General features: G+C 34.1%; 3 protein-coding genes and 1 long non-coding RNA gene across 7 annotated transcripts; 3 read left to right on the forward strand and 1 right to left on the reverse strand.

The window, feature by feature from the left end:
* LOC123888157 (transcription factor SCREAM2-like) lies at positions 1 to 3,274 on the forward strand. Of its 4 annotated transcripts, none has more exons than XM_045937123.1 (5): positions 1 to 267; positions 324 to 1,363; positions 2,156 to 2,386; positions 2,587 to 2,757; positions 2,942 to 3,274. In XM_045937123.1, exons 2-5 carry the CDS (start codon positions 368 to 370, stop codon positions 3,026 to 3,028), a joined length of 1,485 nt encoding a protein of 494 aa, XP_045793079.1. In that variant the 5' UTR covers positions 1 to 267; positions 324 to 367; the 3' UTR covers positions 3,029 to 3,274. The 4 variants fall into 4 exon arrangements, with proteins under 4 accessions (XP_045793079.1, XP_045793081.1, XP_045793082.1 ...); XM_045937125.1 differs by having other exon boundaries at positions 328 to 1,363; XM_045937126.1 differs by having other exon boundaries at positions 336 to 1,363.
* A 3,142-nt stretch (positions 3,275 to 6,416) lies between these two features.
* LOC123888159 (aspartokinase 1, chloroplastic-like) lies at positions 6,417 to 14,229 on the forward strand. Its single transcript, XM_045937127.1, has 14 exons — positions 6,417 to 6,561; positions 6,650 to 7,058; positions 9,141 to 9,223; positions 9,333 to 9,373; positions 9,978 to 10,132; positions 10,268 to 10,417; positions 10,532 to 10,627; positions 10,903 to 11,019; positions 11,756 to 11,875; positions 11,970 to 12,062; positions 12,139 to 12,255; positions 12,689 to 12,805; positions 13,110 to 13,172; positions 13,930 to 14,229. The coding sequence occupies exons 2-14, from the start codon at positions 6,675 to 6,677 to the stop codon at positions 14,071 to 14,073; spliced, it is 1,680 nt and encodes a 559-aa protein (XP_045793083.1). The 5' UTR covers positions 6,417 to 6,561; positions 6,650 to 6,674; the 3' UTR covers positions 14,074 to 14,229.
* Positions 14,230 to 15,401: 1,172 nt separating this feature from the next.
* Positions 15,402 to 16,221, forward strand: LOC123888160 (E3 ubiquitin-protein ligase RZF1-like). Its single transcript, XM_045937128.1, has 2 exons — positions 15,402 to 15,452; positions 15,491 to 16,221. Exon 2 carries the CDS (start codon positions 15,575 to 15,577, stop codon positions 16,076 to 16,078), a length of 504 nt encoding a protein of 167 aa, XP_045793084.1. The 5' UTR covers positions 15,402 to 15,452; positions 15,491 to 15,574; the 3' UTR covers positions 16,079 to 16,221.
* A 64-nt stretch (positions 16,222 to 16,285) lies between these two features.
* On the reverse strand, positions 16,286 to 19,891 carry LOC123888161. Its single transcript, XR_006801988.1, has 4 exons — positions 18,483 to 19,891; positions 18,193 to 18,247; positions 17,189 to 17,362; positions 16,286 to 17,040 (listed from the first exon to the last, which is right to left on the reverse strand). It is a non-coding gene; the product is annotated as an uncharacterized LOC123888161 (long non-coding RNA).
* Positions 19,892 to 20,414: the final 523 nt, after the last annotated feature.

Below are 20,414 nucleotides of genomic sequence, written 5' to 3' on the forward strand. Positions count from 1 at the left end.
ATTGGTGAAAGAAAGAGAAGAAGGCAGCAAGGGGCACATGCAGATTGCAGACATAACATAACACAGCACACTTGGATAAACCTCACTCACTCAACCAACCAACTCTTCCATTCACTACTCTCTAACTTCTCTCTTTCCCATAAACACAAGATAAACACAATCACAAGCACAACGTTCAAAACTCCTTTTTCTCTTCTTCATCATTCCTCACACAAATCATCTTCTTCTATTACAACAAAACAAAACAAAAACCTCTTCACTTTTTTGTCTCTCTCTCTCTCTCTCTCTCTCTCTCTCTCTCTCTCTCTCTCTCTCTCTCTCTCTCTCTCTCTCTCTCTCTCTCTCTCTCTCTCGCATACCATATCATATGGATAGATACACGCTACCCTTACCAACACCACCACCACAAGGTGGAGTTCACAATACTCTCACTATACCTTCTTGGTCCGAACCTCAACAACAAGAATCACCATCTTCATGGTCCACACCTAACTCCGAACCTAAACACAACACCAACAACACCGAACAAGACAACATTGCCATTGCTATTGCTATGGGTGCTAGTGCTACCTCTCTTCCTTTCTTCAAACCCGAACCACAACCCGAACCTGATAACTTCTACAACAACAACAACAACAACAACGTTGTTAATGTTATTAATAATGTTCCATTTGTTTCAAATCCAACAACAATAACTGATAATTTTCTCATGCACCAAAACACAAACACCTTAGATTCAAATCCACACTCTTTCTTCCATAACAACAACAACTACTTTTTCAACAACAATAACAATAACAACAATAACCCATTTGAAATGGGTTTTGAAAATGGATTCTTTATGGGAAACAACATCACTTCAAATTCCCCTGTTTTCATGGGTGGTTCACTTGAACTGAGTTCAGCTTCCGAGTTTCCACCGAGTCTTGAACTCGATGCTTCAGTAACACCTTTCAGTGCTTCGTTTTCTATGCCTCTTGAACTGTCTCAACCTCAACCTCAACCACAACAACAACAACCCACGACTCTCTTTCAGAAGCGTCGTGGGGCGTTGGAGATTCCGAGGTTAGAGACTGTTGGGAACAAGAAGAAGAGAAAAGTGGAGAAGAAATGGGAAGAAGAAGGAAGTGGTGGTGGTGATGTTGATGGTGATATTGATGATTTTTCTGGGTTGAATTATGATTCTGATGAGAATGGAAATGATTTGAACAATTCTAATGGGACTGTTGTTACTGGTGGAGATCAAAAGGGGAAGAAGAAGAAAGGGCTTCCTGCGAAAAATCTGATGGCTGAGAGGCGCCGGAGGAAGAAACTCAATGATAGGTTGTACATGCTTAGGTCTGTTGTGCCAAAGATTAGCAAGGTATGGAACAAATTTGGGTCCCTTGATTACTTTTTAATTTTTCTAGAAAAAATGTTTAAAGCATATTACTATATTAGCTTCTGTAAAGTTTTAAGTTGCGGTTGCAATGGTTGTAGTTGCGTTATGATTCTTGATATGGTAGAGAATTATTACTGATAATTGTGGTTTTTTGTTTTTGCGTTAACCCTCTAGTTCCTAGGGGCCGTAATCCTGTATTGGGTCACGAGGTAAGTAAAGTTTGATTAAGAATTGTTCCCACCAAGAATCGAACTCGGATTCTGCTGAACGATTCATCCTGGGGGCTGATAAATGTGGTTGATACAGCCTTAATCGCGGTTACAGATATACCAAAAATCTTATCTTGATGTTGTAAACAGAATGGCGGTTGCAGACCTATTTTAAAACACTATCCCTTATAATTAGAAATGCCAATGATTCAATAATCAAATTAGTTTTTGTTTTAAAAAAAACATAACATTTTTGTGGTAGTTCTTGAATTGGATAATGGATAATAGAAATCATGAAGGATATTATTTTTATTTTTTTACTAAATGAAGGATATTTTATTTGTCAAACTAGTTTTCTGAATATGTATTTTGTTGGTCAAGTTAATTCTTGAAATGCTTGTGTAAACATTAATTTGACCAACCAAATACACATTGGAGGCTTTTGTTTTTTGATTTCAATTACTCAAGAATTAATTTAACTGACCCTATAATTTTTGGGGACTAGTATGACTATTTACTTGATGCCATCTTGTTGCTTATGTTAAGTATTTTCATTTGTTCATAGATGGACAGAGCTTCAATACTCGGGGATGCAGTTGACTACTTGAAGGAGCTACTGCAGCGGATCAATAATCTTCACAATGAACTCGAATCAACTCCTCCTGGTTCATTGTTGCAACCTTCTGCAAGTGCAAGCTTTCACCCGTTGACACCTACTCCGCCGACCCTTCCATGTCGAGTCAAGGAGGATCTATATCCCGGTGACTTGCTAAGCCCCAAAAACCAATCTCCAAAGGTAATTTCCGTTTGCTTTAACGCAGAGTTGTTTGTAAGATACTAGCACAATTGTAGCATGTTGCTTACGGACCATGTAAATTATTGTTACGACAGTCTTCATATTGACTAGTAACGTCGCAAACAAGTGTACATGGATGCAAATTATTTGCATGGTAATTGATGAAATTGTTTAAACTTTCGTGTTTCTGAAATTTACAGGTGGAAGTTAGGGTAAGGGAAGGGAGAGCTGTGAACATTCATATGTTTTGTACCCGCAGACCAGGACTTTTGCTTTCAACCATGAGGGCTTTGGATAACCTTGGATTGGATGTTCAGCAGGCTGTTATTAGTTGTTTCAATGGCTTTGCTTTAGATGTGTTCAGAGCCGAGGTATTGTTCTTTCTACGGTTCCTAGCTTCAATCAATCACATCCACTATTACCCTTCCTTCCTTGCTTTTTCTTTTCTTACTTTTTATTATGTGTTCAGAGCCGAGGCTGTTTTGAGTTTACTAATTATCGACTTTCTACCATTTGAAGTTCTGGTTTTGATTTATAGTCTTTCTTGTTTCACAGCAACAATGCAGAGAAGGCCAAGATGTCCTCCCGGAGCAAATTAAAGCAGTGTTGTTGGATTCAGCGGGCTACCATGGTTTGAATTGATTGAAATTCCTGATAAATGCTACCCTTAGAGGTACTAACTGTAGCTTGCTGTTTGTAGATGCATTGCTTCTTGTTCCTGTTAGTAAAAGCCTGTGTCTCAAGGCCAAGATCAACTAGATTAGCTTAATCTTTAGGTGGAGGAGATATGTCTTATATTTTTCTGAATTGTGCTTATGACAAAAGCAAACTTGTGTTGTTCAATTATGTTTAAGTGGTGGAAGGAATTGTTTTATTTATTTTTTGTTATTCATTTCCCTGTTAAGTTTTTTGCCTATTAAATTTTGATAATGATGCAACATGGCAGAGTCCTTAAAGTTTGATATTTTACCAGAGAATATCCTCTTGGACTCTAAACTTAGATTTAGATTTTGTGCGGTCACTAACTGCATGCAGTCGTGAAGTCACGGCTTCTTGACTGTCCAATCTCGATCGGACAGTCTAAAATTTATTGACTTAAACTTCACATTTTATAAAATCAGAATATTCCTTTGTCTGGTCTAATCAAGATCAAACATTCAGGAATCCATAACTGCATGACTGCACTACTGGTCCAACTAAAACACCTTGACCAACACCGTGTCACACAAATAGTAGATATCTTGATCCTTAAATATGTGTTCAGCGGTTTAATTTTTGATCAATGTGTATGAAAGAATGTTGAAAATTAATCTATGCAGTTGCACACAAAGATATTTTGGTTAAAAAAAATACCTCGTGTCGAGAAAATGGATCTGCCTCCTTTTAGGTGAACATCATTTGGAGAATATAAAAAAAAAAAAAAACTTATTTGTTACGTGAAAAACTTAAAGATCTAACTGTTACAAACGCGAAATTTAATGGACTCATTAATGCATTTGACTTATTTTCCTTTAATTTTTGTATATATACAGTTGTGAATTTCAAATTTGATCGTTTATAGAGAACTGTGATGATGATTGCTAAGGCATGAACACTTCAAATTGCAATTACACATCAAGTCGACCATATTTTCTTCACACTTGTTCAATTTTGAATTTTTAAGTGCTTATGCTATAAACACTCCTCAGCTTTCTTTTTCCACAATTCATGGTCATGGATATCAATGCTTTCATGAGTATAGTAAAACACACTACAAGTAGCGACAACATAGTAACAATGTTTTCTCAAAAAAAAAAACATAGTAACAATGTACATTTACCACAATTCATATTTCATACTACAACACAATTCATATGTATCAACCAAAAAACACCACAATGCACAATGGTGTCAAAGAAATTGTTTGGACTTTGCAATGATTTGTCAATCTCATTGATTGAATGCTTTCAAATATAATGAATCTTGGATAAAACATGATGCTCATTAGTTGAAAGCTTTATATGTGAATTTTGGATAAAATAAGAAGAAAAAAACTCGTTTTTCATCTAGAAACAATAAACATGATGCTCTTAGCTTAACAACATATTAAATACATACATTAAATACACGTTTTTCTTAAAAAAAATAAATATTAAATACATACTCCCTCCGACCTCATTTGTAAGCCAAAATTTCATTTTGCACACTTATTAAGGAGTTACCTTTCTGTCTTGATTTTATGTGAAATTTCTATTACAATTCCTAAAATAACCTTCTAATATATTAAATTTGCATTTAGACTCTACAATCATGTGAAATAGTTGAACAATTAATCAGGGGTACTTTTGGAATGATAGCATTTAATAAAATTACTTTTGGTAACTTTTGTTTATATTTAAGGCCAAAAATTTTTGTTGACATAAATAAGCAGGAGAGAGTGCATTATTGTAAAGGAAAATCGATAGTACTTATTATGTGTACACATTCCTTTAATTTTTTTTACGATAAACCTTTGTAAACAATAATTTATTTTCAATTAGATTAAATTTAAAAATTATATATTTTCAAATTAAATATTTTTATTAAAACTATCCTTACAATCCACAAGACATTACCATTATTATCATTTTAGGCGCAACATTATTAGCAGGACCATCCATACAATTTGGAGTCCTATTTTAATGCAACCTCCGTCCCTAATTATAAGATTCTATTTGACCATTACACGTATGTCAATGCACAATTTTGATTACTAATAGTATCTTTAATGGTCTACTAGTAAAAATTATAATTTTTTTTGAAAATACTCATCAAAACAAATTGAACAAGATCTTATATGCTAATATTTACATTTATATATTATTAAAAAATACGGGCAAAATAAGGTAAATGAATAATACATTTTTGTCAAACAGAGTATTATAATTAGGGACGGATGTAGTATTATAAATTGAAACCCTAATAAGATGAGATGGAAATTGAAACCCTAATATCATATAAAGTTTATTTTGAGTCCTATTTTATAGACATATTTAAAATATCATATAAAGTTTATTTACAAAAATTGAGAATTTTTTAACGTGAGATGAATTAAATATGAATTTTTTAAACGCCAAAAATTCAAGATAAAACTAACAAAAATCATAACAAAAAAATCAAATTTTGAGCTGGTTTTCTTGGAGTAACTTTTTATAATATTCTAAACATACATGCAAAAAAATCATTCAAAAAATACACGTTGAATTAACAGTAGTGACCAAAATTGAGTGCATGATAATTTTTTTAGGGACTAAAAATATGATAAAAATAAAGTAAGCACTAAACTTAAAAGGTCGCCATTTTATAGGAACCAAAAACATATTTAATCATATTTTCTTTTTCTTAATTACAATTTATGAAACTCAAATGTAAGAAAATCCATAACCTCCAACAATATCTCAACTTTGTATTTCAACTCAGCTTTGTATTTTTTTAAAATATTTTTTTTGGTTTAATTATACTTTTGGTCTCCCTATTTTACAACGCGATTTTGGTCACCCTATTTTAAAATCAAACACTTTTGCCCTCCTATTTTGACTTTTGTTTTTTGCCCTTTTAGTCCCTACCCCATTTTTGAACCATGTGGCAGAAAAACGCTTATGTGGCAATACCATGTGGCAAGCAAACGATATCAGCAAATGTATTTTTTTAAACAACAAATAAAATTCAAAAATAATTAAATAATTTTTTTTGGCTTAAATGTAGTTTTGGTCATCCTATTTTTAATTTTTTTAAGTGATCCCCTATTTTAAAAGTCATATATTTTGGTCCCTCTATTTCAATTTTTCTTGAGTTTTGGTCCTCACTTAATTTTAGAGTCAACTTTGATGATGTCTCAAAGACATTAATGACGTGACACTGAACTTTTCTTCTATTTCGATAATAATTTTTTTATAAATATTTTACTTATTAAAATAATAGCATATTAAATTAAAATAAATATTATTGAAATATTATTTTAATAATTATGTTATTTTAAAATAAACATTATTGAATTAGAATAAATGTTATTTTAAAATAAACATTATTGAGTTAGAGAAAGAAGAAAAAAAACAGCCGCCGAGGGAAGCAGCAGAGTGCTTTTTGGCTGCCATTTCAGTCAGTCTCCTCTCATCTCAACACTTGGCAACGTCTTTCTTACAATCACAACAAGCAAGGTAAGTATTCTTTTTCTTCCTAAATCTCTCTCAATCCTTCAATTTTCTCAAATCTTACGTTGTTTCTTTCATTCAACTTATTACGTAGTAATTCTCATTGGAATAACATAACCATGTCAATGCAACTTGGAACTTGCATTAAGACCGTATTATTCCCTATACCTACTACAAGAACAACCTTACATTCTGAAACAACGTTGTTGCCTTGTCGAATTGGATACTCACCGCGTGTTTCTCACGTTCCCCTTGTGAGGAAAGTATCAATTGATCCCCTTAGAGTCAGTTGTTGCAGCAATAATGGGAGTGAAAGTGGTGTGGTGGCTGAGAAAGTGGAAGAAACTGAAAAAAGTTATACTTGTGTTATGAAGTTTGGTGGGTCTTCTGTTGCTAATGCTGTTAGGATCAGAGAGGTTGCTAATCTCATACTCAGTTTTCCTGAAGAGAGGCCTATCATTGTTCTCTCTGCTATGGGAAAGACTACTAATAGGCTTTTACTGGTATTGCTTTTCTATTTCTTATTACTTGTTCCAGTTTTCTAAGACTCGTGGTATGTTTGGCATCACGGTCCGTACCGTGATTCTGATACATCCACCGCCGTGATACCAAACATAGGCTTAATTGAGTTTTTGGTCCATATATGATGTATGTATGTATATAGTAGATCAATTTCAGCTTTAGGGTATGTTTGAGTAAACAACTTAATTAAGATATTATTGTTAAAAAGCAAATCTGATCAAATTGTTTTCATATAGGGTCTCTTTATGTTGTCTTATTTGAGTTTATCTACCGGCATAGAAGAGTTATGATGCTGTCTAAGAGAGCTTATAGAAACAACTTATGACATGTCCAAAATCTCACTATGAAAACAACTTATAGCTTATATGAAAATAGTGACTTTTGTTTATATCTATAGGCCTTGATTCAAAATAGTTTGACTTTATTTATATCTTTTGTTATAGATATAGCTTATACGTAACTACTTATATGATAAGCGCTTGTGCTATAAACGCTTTATAGTTGTTTATCCAAATAGGGTCATAGACTATAATCCGTTTTCATACGTTATTATTAGAAATGGATATTGGGCATAACTCATCCTTACAAAACCGGCTTGTAAGGTGAGGATTGCCTCTAGTTTATAAACACTTAGTCAGGCCATCTCTCAACCGATGTGGGACTTCTTAACACACCCCCTCGCGTCCAGCGCTATTGGGCTTGGTACGCGGATATAAATGGTAGGTGGCCCAATATCGGGTGGCCCAACGGATCTTGGAGAGGCTCTGATACCATATTAGAAATGGATATTAGGCATAACTCATCCTTACAAAACCGGCTTGTAAGGTGAGGATTGCCTCTAGTTTATAAACACTTAGTCAGGCCATCTCTCAACCGATGTGGGACTTCTTAACGGTTATAATGGAGAGTTTATCGAAATTAGTTGAAAACAACTTATGGACATGTTATAAGATGTTTTTGTAAGCTCTCCCAAACGCCCTGTCAAACGCTTATGACAGTAGATAAGCTCTTCGTAACTCAATCTAAACATAGCCTTAGTGCGAGTGTAAAAAATTCTTATCGGATTGAGTCCTGAACCATAGGATAGGAAAAGTTGTTTTTGTTTCATCTTGAAGCATAACATATGTGATCAAATTGTTTTTCATATAGGGGCTTTTTGTATTGACTTGTTTGAGTTTATCTACTGGCATAAACAGTTGTGACACCATCCGAGAGGGATTATGGAAACAACTTATGACATGTCCATAAGCTGTTTTCAGCTTATTTCCCTAATTTCTCTATGACTGCTTATGAAAACAACTTATAGCTTACATGAAAATAGTTTCTCTTTATAATATCTTTTGCTATAGATATAACATATACATAACCACTTATATGGTTAGCGTTTATGCTATAAACGCTTAATAAAGTTGTTTATCCAAATAGGATCATAGACTATAAGCTACTTTCATAAGCTATTGTGGAGTGTTTATCGAAATCAGCTGAAAACAACTTACCGTAATCTCTCCCAAACACCCCATCAAATGCTTATGCCAGTAGATAAGCTCTTCATAAGTCAATCCAAATATAGCCTTAGTGCGCGTGTATACAATTCTTATTGGATCGAGTCCTGAACCATAGGAAAATTTGTTTTTGAATCTAGTTATATTAATCTTGAAACACAAGAATAATTGTTTATGTTCCAGCTGTTTTGCTTTTAATCATTGTAATGTTTGTCCATATAAGAATAATCTCTTTAGTATGTGAACCATACTGATTTTATTCCTTAAAATAAGGGTTATTTCCATCATGGACAAATATACAGGACTAAACCAAAACAATAAAAACATATATTCTATGTTTTAGGGATTGAAAGCTGACAAAAATTTCTAGATGCTAAGTCGGAAAAGTTGTATGTTATATGAATTAACAAGTTATTTAAGTCTATTTTAATTTCTTAGTCTTTTACATTATTCTACAATTTGCAATCACAGCCTGCTGTGATTACTGCAGCCACTGCAACTGATATGCTGTGGCTCTGCAATTCAAAACCCTGAGCAAGAACCATGGTTTTGTCTTGTCAGGCTGGAGAAAAAGCTGTAAGCTGTGGAGTTACTAATGCTGATAGTATCGATGAGCTCAGTGATATAAAAGACTTGCATCTCAGGTCTGGACAATGGATTGTCCTTTTGTCTTTCCAAGTGCAGTGAAAACGCTTTCAACAATTAATTAAAAGAAATCTCCTTTTTAATCGACTTATGTGTTATCTTATCCAGGACAGTGGAGGAACTTGGAGTGGACAGAGAAGTTATTGCAAGTGAGCTATATTCTTCCGCATTACATAATTATTTTGTTACACCTGATTGTGTTCTGTAACTGGAAAGTTATATTTATGCATTTGTGTTGCTCCATTATGCTTATGAACATTGAACACTTGTTTGAATATATCACTTTGTTCACAATTCATACTTTCATGCTAGTTACAGCTTGTTTTATTTTTATTTCTAGTTTTAATTTAAAAATTATGATATCAATATTCATGTTTTACTGAATGTATCCTGTTACTTTAATACGGCTGCTTGATAATGAATGTGCCATGAAAGTTGTATGGTGGTAGGCTGGTAACAAGACCAGTCTTTTCATCTCGAGATTGGCAATATTTTATGTAACAAAGGGCAGCATTTACATTTTATATGCATTGGCTTACATGATAAAATTGGCCCTTTCATGAGTGAGAAGACGTTGTATATCGTAATGGTGATTGTTGTAATTGACAAAAGTGACATACCATAGTTTGAGTTCATTCTATCATACTAATTCTATGTAGGCCTTCTTTATTCTCAATATGCTTGTTTAATTAATTTTAATTTGTTTGTACTCATTTGTGTCTGTCTTGGTGTTGGGTGTTGCCACATTAACAGAGCATCTAGAAGAATTGGAGCAACTTCTGAAGGGGATTGCTATGATGAAAGAATTGACTCCACGGACGCAGGATTACTTAGTTTCATTCGGAGAGTGCATGTCCACTAGGATCTTTGCTGCATATCTTAATACATTAGGTGTTAAGGCTCGTCAAGTATGTTTCTCTTGTTTGCCTGTGGAATGCATATTGCAGCTAAAAAAAATTATTTTTGTAATTGCTGATGATGAGTCTAATTCCGGATCTTGATCATATAATTTGTTTCTTAATGCTAATTTAATTATCTGGCAGTATGATGCATTTGAGATTGGTTTTATAACAACTGATGACTTCACAAATGCCGACATTTTGGAAGCAACATATCCAGCTGTTGCGAAGAGGTTACATGGTGACTGGGTTTCTGATCCTGCAATTCCAATTATTACAGGCTTCCTTGGAAAGGTCTTTCTGATACCCTACATTTTTAATGGTTCTTCCTCCCCCTGTCTTGCCCTCTACATTGCTAAAATAAGAAACTCGGAAATACAAGCGTAATATTTTCTTTACTTATATCAGGCTCGGAAGTCATGTGCAGTGACAACATTGGGTAGAGGGGGCAGTGATTTGACAGCTACAACAATTGGAAAATCACTAGGATTGCCAGAGATTCAGGTTTGTAGATAATAAACTCTTAGCTGGGCACGTCAAAATCTTGTCAGAATGTCAGTGTACCTATTCTACATATTGCATGAGTTGTGAAATTTAGGCTTTTGTATTATTTATGGTTATAACTTATAAGAAATGCAAACATCTCTTTAACTTCAGATTCATATTCATAATATAAATAAATAGTAGTATGAACTAGTGAAATAATTTATGTATAATTTCCTTAGCTTGTAGACTAAGTGAAGATAAAAAGAAATGATTAATCTCGGTCCCTTAAACAGGTTTGGAAAGATGTTGATGGTGTTCTAACCTGTGATCCAAATTTATGCCCACAAGCAGAACCTGTTCCATTTTTGACATTTGACGAGGCTGCTGAGCTTGCATACTTCGGTGCTCAGGTATCATTATATTCCCTTATTCTTTTGCCAATATACAGTTTAACATTTCTTTTACAGAGGCATGTTTAGGTTTATAGATATTAAGGCATTATTCTTTCCCAAATTTGCCGAGTTTTCAAAAAAAAAAAATGTAAAAATCAGAAATGGCTCATTAAGTCATTATGCATAGTGGGTATGCAATGGATTTGGGAAAAGAACTAAAAGAATGAGCTAATCTTTCCCAACTTTACTCTTCCCAAAACTAATCAAAGAATCATCTCCCAAACTAGTTTTCCTCCAATTGGACATAATATAGATTCACAGGTGAATTTCCAAGCTTCTGCGTGAATGATATTGACATTGTTGTTTCCAACTAGTCATGCCACCTATCCAATTTCACTCTAGGTATTGACGTGAAGTGGCTTAGCTGAATTTGGTTTTGAACTGCATGGGATTAAGGGAAAATTAATCTTCCAAGGTGGATGCTGTGAAATGTCAGCTATTGATACCCCTATTTAGTATAAAATGTTCAAGAAAAAACAACATTTCTTAGGCCATTAACTAGGCTCTACATATTTTCTTGTATTAATAAAGGTTGTTCCTCACACTGTTTCGGGGGCTTTTTTATCCAGTTTCTAGTAAAGATTCCAGCACTGTCGTGAGCAGCATGATTATTGGGTTGTGAATCAATATTACACGGATCTTGGGATATTATATGAATCTTGAGTTGTGTGTGAATTGTATTTCTAATTTGCAGGTCCTGCATCCACAGTCCATGAGACCTGCTAGAGAAGGTGATATTCCTGTTAGGGTTAAAAATTCTTACAACCCTAAAGCTCCGGGTACCCTCATCACCAAAACAAGAGACATGAGCAAGGTTTGTAGAAGTGTGGATCGGTGCATAGATGATGAATATGACCTTCTGAAGTATGAATTTAGTCAATGTTAACTTTTCCTATTTCCAACTGCAGGCATTACTAACTAGCATTGTTTTGAAACGGAATGTTACCATGTTGGATATTGTAAGCACTCGCATGCTTGGGCAGTTTGGGTTCCTTGCTAAGGTGAGAAAGTTAATGACAGTCAAACCTATCCTTCTTGGGGATGAATCCTTGTCTTAATGTTTCCATATTTATGCAGGTGTTTTCAATCTTCGAAGATTTAGGCATATCTGTTGACGTTGTAGCTACGAGTGAGGTTAGTATTTCCTTGACGTTGGATCCGTCAAAGCTATGGAGCAGAGAGCTGATTCAACAAGTAAGCCATTACTCCCATTCAGTATTTTGTTGAGTTCCTTTCCTTCAATTATTTTGTTGACAATTTATAATATTATTTGTTAAGTCAAGTTCTTTGTTTATATTTTCAAATTTTGCAAACCAATGCACTTAAGACTATGACCCAGCCAATTAATAATGAACTGGCCAAGTCATCAGTTATTTGCATGCATGGCTTTTTCGTTAAGCACTGGGATCGGTCATATGATAAGTTACTGGCTTAGCCGGAACAACTGGCCTGTCCAAGCTGAGACTTTAACATTGGTGGAATGGTGTCATTTGATCGAAGTAGTCTCTCACATCTAATGGGATTGAGTTTGGTTATTATTATTAATTTCGCTGATGATGGCCCAAATGCATGCTCAGTTCAACCCTTGCATTATTCTAATTGGCTGTCATTTTTTATCTCTTTACAGGAACTTGACTATGTTGTTGAAGAACTGGAAAAAATTTCTGTGGTGAATCTCCTAAAGAATAGATCCATAATCTCTCTCATTGGAAACGTTCAGATGTCGTCACTAATACTGGAGAAGGTTTTGTATTGCATTATCTCTATTTGAATATTTATCTACAATTTATTATTAAAAAAATTATTAATGCTTAAAGATGCTATAATATCACTATCCGAGCCTTCTGTCCCTCCCTTTTGCTTTCTATCTTTGGGATATCATTGTTGATGGTGCCTTTTCTTCCTTGGGAGCCTCGGGGCATTGTCAAAATCTGTTAAATGGCATTTTTCAAGCACGGGTGGTTGACTGACATCAACTTGCATGATTATGAATCTTCTGTATTAATTTGATGCTTTGCTCTTTTTTTTTTACTGGCATTTTATTACAGGCCTTTCAAGTTCTTCGCACTCTTGGTGTCACTGTTCAAATGATTTCACAGGGTGCATCTAAGGTATACACTTTAACAAATATTGAACTATGTCTTTCACCTTCAATCCCTCCTTCTACTGCTAAAAATCTAAAAAATAACTAATCAATTTAAGGTCTTTCACCCCATAATTTGTCATCATCATTTGAAAAATTGAAATTTTGTGTACCAGTTGTCTTGGGTCCCTTTTCATGTTTAGCTGAATGAAATTGTCAACTAGGTGTTAGAGTTGTGTCCAAGCCGTACTGTATGAATGTCAGATGCTGAAATGGAGCGTCTGACACATGTCGTATGAGTGTTTGACAGTCGGAAACTTAGACACACTTTCAACCTGATGTTTCGGTGCTACACTTGGCGTGTGAATGTCAGACCATATACAACCAATGACTTGTATATGGTCTGGTTGTAAGGCGTGTGTTAATATCAACATATTTTGCATGAAGGAGGGACAATCAATCATTCCTTCATTCATACTTTCACACTGGTTTTTACTGGCTTTATATTTATAGACTTGGATTTATAGAAAATTACCATTGAAATTTAAAACGAAATTTTACCACTCGGTAATAAGATCTCCAATATTATAGAATTGTAGTGTTGGGCGGTAAAGAATCAACATGAATGTAAGCTCCATGTTGCAAAGATGAGCATATTCTTTGTTGTTTTTAGACTTGGTGGTTGGCATATTCAGGGTTTGAAAATAAAGTAACGACATTTGTCTAGAATCTTTCCTGTTAAACATTTTCATCTGTTTTTATTTTTCCTGTTTGTTTGACGGCAGGTGAATATCTCGTTAGTTGTAAACGACAATGAAGCAGAGCAGTGTGTCAGGGCTCTCCATAAAACCTTCTTTGAGTGTGGTGAGCTCTCTGAATTAGAGATTAAATGCATACCTGAAAATGGTTCTGTTTCTGCATTATCTTAAGGAGGATACTTTAATTCCAAGTTCTTCGAGCAATACTTGAGATGTAGCAGATAAATTTTATTTGCATTGTGTTGAAGAAAATTTTGATTGGGACTTGGGTTGTGAGGAATTTTCTGCAATATCTTTGAATAATATATTAGTTTGTGAATTATTACAGTTTGATGCGCATGATAAGATAGTGAGTAGTGAGAGGATATCAAATAAAATAGGATAAGGATAAGATATCATATTATGTGTTTGATACACACAGAAAAACAAAATGATAATTATTATATCCTATTTTTAATACATACTTGTTCATAATAATATGATAAGATATATAACATATTTAAATGACAAAATTACCCTTGTAAAACAATTGTTATTTTTTAAAAATTATTTTGTAATACTTTGAATTTTATAAATAAAAAATATAAATCAATAATCAAATAACTTCATATAATTTCAAATAAAAATCATGAGAAAATAATCAAGTTAAATTTTTTTTATATGTATCATGATCAAATAAATAACTCAATGATATATCCCTATTTTCCAATTTTTTAATAATTATTTTACTTTAAAATATTGTAATTTTAGTAGAATTTTGATTTTTTAGATTATGTAAATTACAAAATTATCCTTGTGAGAAAATCACACACACACACACATATATATATATATATATATATATATATATATATATATATATATATATATATATATAAATTAATTATTTTATTATTTATATTTTATTAATTTTCATTTTTTTATTTTAAAATATATTTTATAGAATAAATCAGTAATTTTTTTCTTATCCTATCCTGTTGGAAACCTGCTCAAATTCAGGATAAATTTTTTAACTAAAGAGATATGATAGGATAAGCTTTAACATTAACTTATTATATCCTGCTGTAGTACCAAACACTGGATTGAGTTAGGATATGATACAGTTATCCTATCCTGTACACCAAACCAGATAAGATTATATTATCCTAAGAAAATTTAAAATTTTGTCTAATAGAGATTAAAAAATAAAATTGTTGGACGAAAATATGTGATTCTTTTATAGGATAAAAATTCATAAGGATGAACAAAATTTAATCCTAAAAAATAGATCACCTAATTAAAAAAAAAGATTACACTGTATAGTTTGAATTTATTTATTTATTTTTAATACACCGGACAGCTATTAATTGATGACCTAGTTAATTATTAGCCGGTTAATTGACAGCTAGGTTGCGTGATCTTCACGTTTATTACTATAACGGTAATAAAAAAAAAATCTATAAATACAATCTCACACAACACAAAGGATTACTAAATCAAGAACGCTCTCTCTCTTTATTTCTTCATTCATTGCATTGCAAAGTGAGTGAGTCTTCTTTCTCTCTTTTGCAATCGATCGATCATCGCTAGCTCTCTCTCTGTTCCCTCGATCAATCGCTCTCTCTGTATTCCCTCGATCATCGCTCTCTTTTGCTTCATTCATTAATTCGTTGATTCTGTGAGTGAAATCAACATGAATCGTGTTAGGGGTTTGAATGCTTCTGCTGGTTTCATGCTACCTGGCTCCATGCTTGACAGTATTTTTGTTGTTGATTCCTTTGTCGGTGCCGCTGGTAGTCGTCGTGGCAACAACAACAACAACAGGAGGCTCTCTTCACCACCAACAGCAACAACAACAAGGGACATAGGAGGAGTCAATCATCGTCCACATGTTCCTCCTCCTTCCTTCAACGTTCTTAATGGAACAATGGCAGATGATTTTGTTATTGTCTTTGATACTTATGTTGGTCGCAACAACGCGCTGCTGCATACAACACCTTTTCCTCCTCATCCCATCAATGTTACAACAAAATTAGACAACGATTCAGAAGCGACATGTTCCATATGTCTTTGCGAGCTCTCTAACGATTCATCGGCAGTTCAGATTAGTTGTTCGCATGTTTTTCACAGAGATTGTATCGAAAAGTGGATCACCGTGAAAAGGACATGTCCTCTCTGTAGAATAATTGTTAGTTAGAATATTCATGTACTACTCAATTTAGTTTATGATGAACACATATGTGTATGTATGTGTCTCTTGTTCTGTGTGTTCTTCTCATTTAAAGAAACATTTTGTACCAATTTATATCAATGACTTCAGCGTTTTACCTGACTTTTTATAAAAAAAAATTGTACTTTGTTCAATCATCATATTTTTAATTTTTCTTGTATTGTGTTTACTTTTGAATGGATCAAGATTTATTAATAATTTAAACAACACAATGGGTGCCCTCTTTTTTATTGTTTTCTCAATTCAATAGATGAATAATGTGTAATTAATTGGACATAATGTGTATCAACTAATGATCATATGCTGTTAAGGGTGTAGCTAAAAGCCGCCCTTCAAAACGGTCTTTGTTGGTGTGGAAAATTTTTCAGAACAAAGTTGTCGCGACAAAAGACAATCTCATGAAAATAGGATTGATTGGTCAGAACTACAACAAATAACAACACTATCAGTCGAATGCGTCTTTAACAACGCATCGTGTTTGTCGAAATCTTTTGCTTTCTGATTGTGCAGTATTACTTCTTTAAAACTTTCCTCCTCTGCTTCAAACATCAAAACCTTAATTTTCAACAAATCCAAATTTATCCATCCAATCCAACATATCCCCACTCAGCTACTTGATTGCAAAAGCTGTTCCAAAGCCTTCCCAATCGGCTTTCAACTTCTGCTGCTTTGACAGGGCAATATCATATCATATAAAGGTTTAGAATTATTTATCATGGACATCAGCTCTTTGGTCTCAGTTATCATATTCTTAGCCTCATCTGCCACTTCTTTTCACCTTCACATCTTTCCATGCTCTCTTTCAGCTTAGTTTTTTCCAACTCATTATTTTTCTTTTGCTCAACAAGAATTCAAACATCCTTCACTGTTCTCACATGCACCTCTGTAAGATTTTCAACATAGATACCAGATTTGACATCTTCTCTAATCTGAATAAACAAAAAATAAACCAGTTCCAGTATAAACACAAGTCAAACATGATCAAGGGAAAACTACAATGGTTTGGTTCAAATTAACTCTGTAAACTTTGTTGACCCGTTACTCATGGATCTGGGTTGAAATGCGCTGGTTCTTTACCTTGTGGTTGGCATACCAGAAAACAGCTTCATGATTCATCCCAATAGCTGTGTATACATTTTCATGACAATTATAAATCTAATTTAAATCCGATCAGAGAAGCTTGCTAGTTCTTCGTCTTGACGGCCCACCAGGAAATAGCATCATAATCCATCCCAACAATCTTTCCACCACCTAAAACAAGAAAAATATGTTTTTTTCAATTCAAGTTGTTAACAGTTCCCAAAAAAAAAAAAACTGGGATTTATTGACAACACATGAGGATGTATAAATGATATGCTTGTCTTTCACACAAGTTCATTTGACCAACATAAAAGCTTCTCATATCATTTTCTATTGGTCATATATTTTGTTGTAGAGTTTTGGGTTTGTAGAGGGGACTTAGGTTCAAGTGCGGACATACTTTTAATAATATTAGTTCGGTAGAGTAAGTAGAGTATGTCTACCGATTGGAGAGTTTGTAGAGGGGACTTAGGTTCAAGTGTAGACCAAATGGTAAAGAGTAGAAAAGAAACTTACACCGTTAACATCAAACTCCAAATGGTATGTCTCTAAAGAAGATGAAAGGAAACACACATTTGTAAAGTCTATATCTAATGAAACACATACATTTGTAACCAAAAAGAACATGGTGAAATCCAATGAGCCATTTAATCAAACATGTAAAAGAAAGTGACTCGTTGAGCTTCAAATAATTATGTGATTATTTTACATTCGTTAAATAAAATAGATTTCATCCAACAATCATAAAATATATCAATGAGATAAGTAGAAGCTGAAGCAATGTTGTGATTGAATCACTCAAATATTGACAAACACTCGCACTTACAATCATAGAAACTGAAACTCTCCTCAACTATTCATATTTCCCAAACCTTTTTCCTATAAACAATCACATAAGATACTGTATATCATTATAGTCTACTATATAGTCACAAAACTCAAAAATTGGAAAAGAAAATACATCTGCAAGACAGAGAAAGATAGAGAATTTCTATTATTACCTCTTCCATGTCTTGATTATAGACCTCTATTTTGGTTTTAAACACAAATCAAACCCTAATTTAAAAAATATAAAATCAGAAATGTTAAAAATCCCAATATAAAAAATAGATAAAAAAAATACCCGATTATTTGAGCCAGGATTTAAAAAAAAAATAAAATTGCATATCGAATAAAAAATTGTTCAATCTATAAGGCCTTGCCTTAGAATTCGGCAACGGTGCCATCAATCTTATTTGCAGACCAACCTTATTATTAAATGTTTCAAATACACCAAGTTTAATGGTCGTACCTTCAACCAATTTGCGCACCTTGCATATGTTTTGCCAATCGCCAAAAAGTTTGCAAGTAATAATTCTCTCTATTCTGGTGTTTTTTCTCCATAGAGAGAATCAAGCAATTTGACCATCAGATATAAGAATAATGCCATCACAAAGTCCATAAGTTTCTGGTGCTGGCTGAAGCAAAGAGATAACTGCAGTTCCATTAAGAATGTGAACATATTGCCTGAGAGATCTCACAATTTGAAAAGTTGTCGAACTGTCCAAACCAGTCAATATTTCATCCATGAATAGAGCGTTTGCTGGTCCAACCAACATCTCTCCTGTGGTAACTCGCTTTCTTTGTCCTCCGGAGATACCACGCAACATTTCATTCCCCACCATAGTATCGGCACATACATCCAACCCCAAAAGCTACATAATTTTCAAGTAAATTAGACCCTAGATAAACAGCTTAATTAAGTGCTTAAAGCACTTAATCAAATTCTCCAAATGCATCCCTAGCCATGTATTTGAACTTCAAACTCCTCTCCCTGATCTCTGTCCCTTTCTCAGACTCCATCAACTCTCTCACCCTCTTCTCCACTCACAAACATATCTCTTTCCCTTTGCTCGACCGCAATGACGACCTTCATGTCCTCCACCATCACATTCCTATTAACATGCTGCTCGGCATACAATGGTCATGCAAATGCAATCAATGGCACTCCGGCAACTACACCTTCCAGCACCGAGTTCCATCCGCAGTGACTCACAAACTCACCGACCGATTCACAACTCAGCACCTCCACTTGTGGGGCCCACGACCTCACCACCAGACCTATCTCTTTTGTTATCTCTATAAACCCACTTGGTAAAACAAAACTCAACTCAAACTCCCATGTTGTATTATCAACTTGTATTGGCCTCATCACAAACCATAAGAATCTGTGTCGACTCCTCTCCAACCCTTCAGCTATTTTTTTTTTAGCTGTGCCATTGAGAACGATCGACGGCTTCCAAAAGACAAGTACACCACACTTTTACTCGGTTGTTTATCTAACCATAATAAGCAATCTTCGCTGTCCCTTGCTTCATCTGATTTTCATTCAAACAATTAATGCTTCATTTTTATAGGCAAAATAACTTCATTGTAAATTACAAACAAACAAATAGATTGCACGGCTTAAAGAGTATTTAACAGATTCCATTGTAAGCTCCTTTAGGAACTTATATCAAACACAAGATATGCATACTGCAAAAGATTAGATTACTCACAATTCCTAAATTGCATGAATCTAAGCCATCCTTTAGAAATTAATGAACTGAAATCAATGAGAGAGAGAGAGAGATATTCCCGCGGTGGCGCGCTAAATCGCTAAATTGAGGGAGGAGACAGAGAGAGAAGATTTATTAATACCTTACATTAATTAATTTTGTAAACACAATCAATCAATTACAGTAATTACTCAATTTAGTGATTTTGATAAAAATGTTAGTGACTTTTTTTATTTTATTTTATTTTTACAGTAAAATTAAAAATGCACATCATTCCCAAATTTACATTTCATCTTTCCATTAACTGAGATTAGAAAACAAAAATTGCAACGACAAAAATTTCCACGCCTTTCTCTCAGCTTTCTTTCTAGCTCTCCATCCTCTCTATTTCCATTTCATCTTCCCTCCCCCCAACAACAACAGCGATGAAAGTCTGGCGTATAGAGATTGCGTGTGGTTTGTGTTGGCGCAGCAGAAGCAAAGATTGGCTTGGTTCACCTACACAGCTGCAGGCTTAGCAGGCTCAGCAGGCTTGGTTATGCAGGCACAGGCGCGCGCAAGATGCAGGCAAGCTCACAGGCACGCAGGCTTGAGCTTGAGCATACTAGCAGTTTTGCAAAAAACTGTGATATGCAAGATGAACAACTTGATTGATTAATTTTGGCTTATGAACAAATTATGAAACT

Source organism: Trifolium pratense, linkage group LG6 (assembly GCF_020283565.1).
Source record: "Trifolium pratense cultivar HEN17-A07 linkage group LG6, ARS_RC_1.1, whole genome shotgun sequence".
Lineage (NCBI taxonomy): Eukaryota > Viridiplantae > Streptophyta > Magnoliopsida > Fabales > Fabaceae > Trifolium > Trifolium pratense.

Coding starts and splice junctions, on each gene's coding strand:
- LOC123888160 (XM_045937128.1), top strand. CDS start 15,575: ATGAATCGTGTTAGGGGTTTGAATGCTTCTGCTGGTTTCATGCTACCT.
- LOC123888159 (XM_045937127.1), top strand. CDS start 6,675: ATGTCAATGCAACTTGGAACTTGCATTAAGACCGTATTATTCCCTATA. Junction 11,020..11,755: donor TTGCATACTTCGGTGCTCAG/GTATCATTATAT, acceptor TCTAATTTGCAG/GTCCTGCATCCACAGTCCAT. Junction 12,063..12,138: donor AGTTTGGGTTCCTTGCTAAG/GTGAGAAAGTTA, acceptor ATATTTATGCAG/GTGTTTTCAATCTTCGAAGA.
- LOC123888157 (XM_045937123.1), top strand. CDS start 368: ATGGATAGATACACGCTACCCTTACCAACACCACCACCACAAGGTGGA. Junction 1,364..2,155: donor TTGTGCCAAAGATTAGCAAG/GTATGGAACAAA, acceptor ATTTGTTCATAG/ATGGACAGAGCTTCAATACT. Junction 2,387..2,586: donor CCAAAAACCAATCTCCAAAG/GTAATTTCCGTT, acceptor TGAAATTTACAG/GTGGAAGTTAGGGTAAGGGA.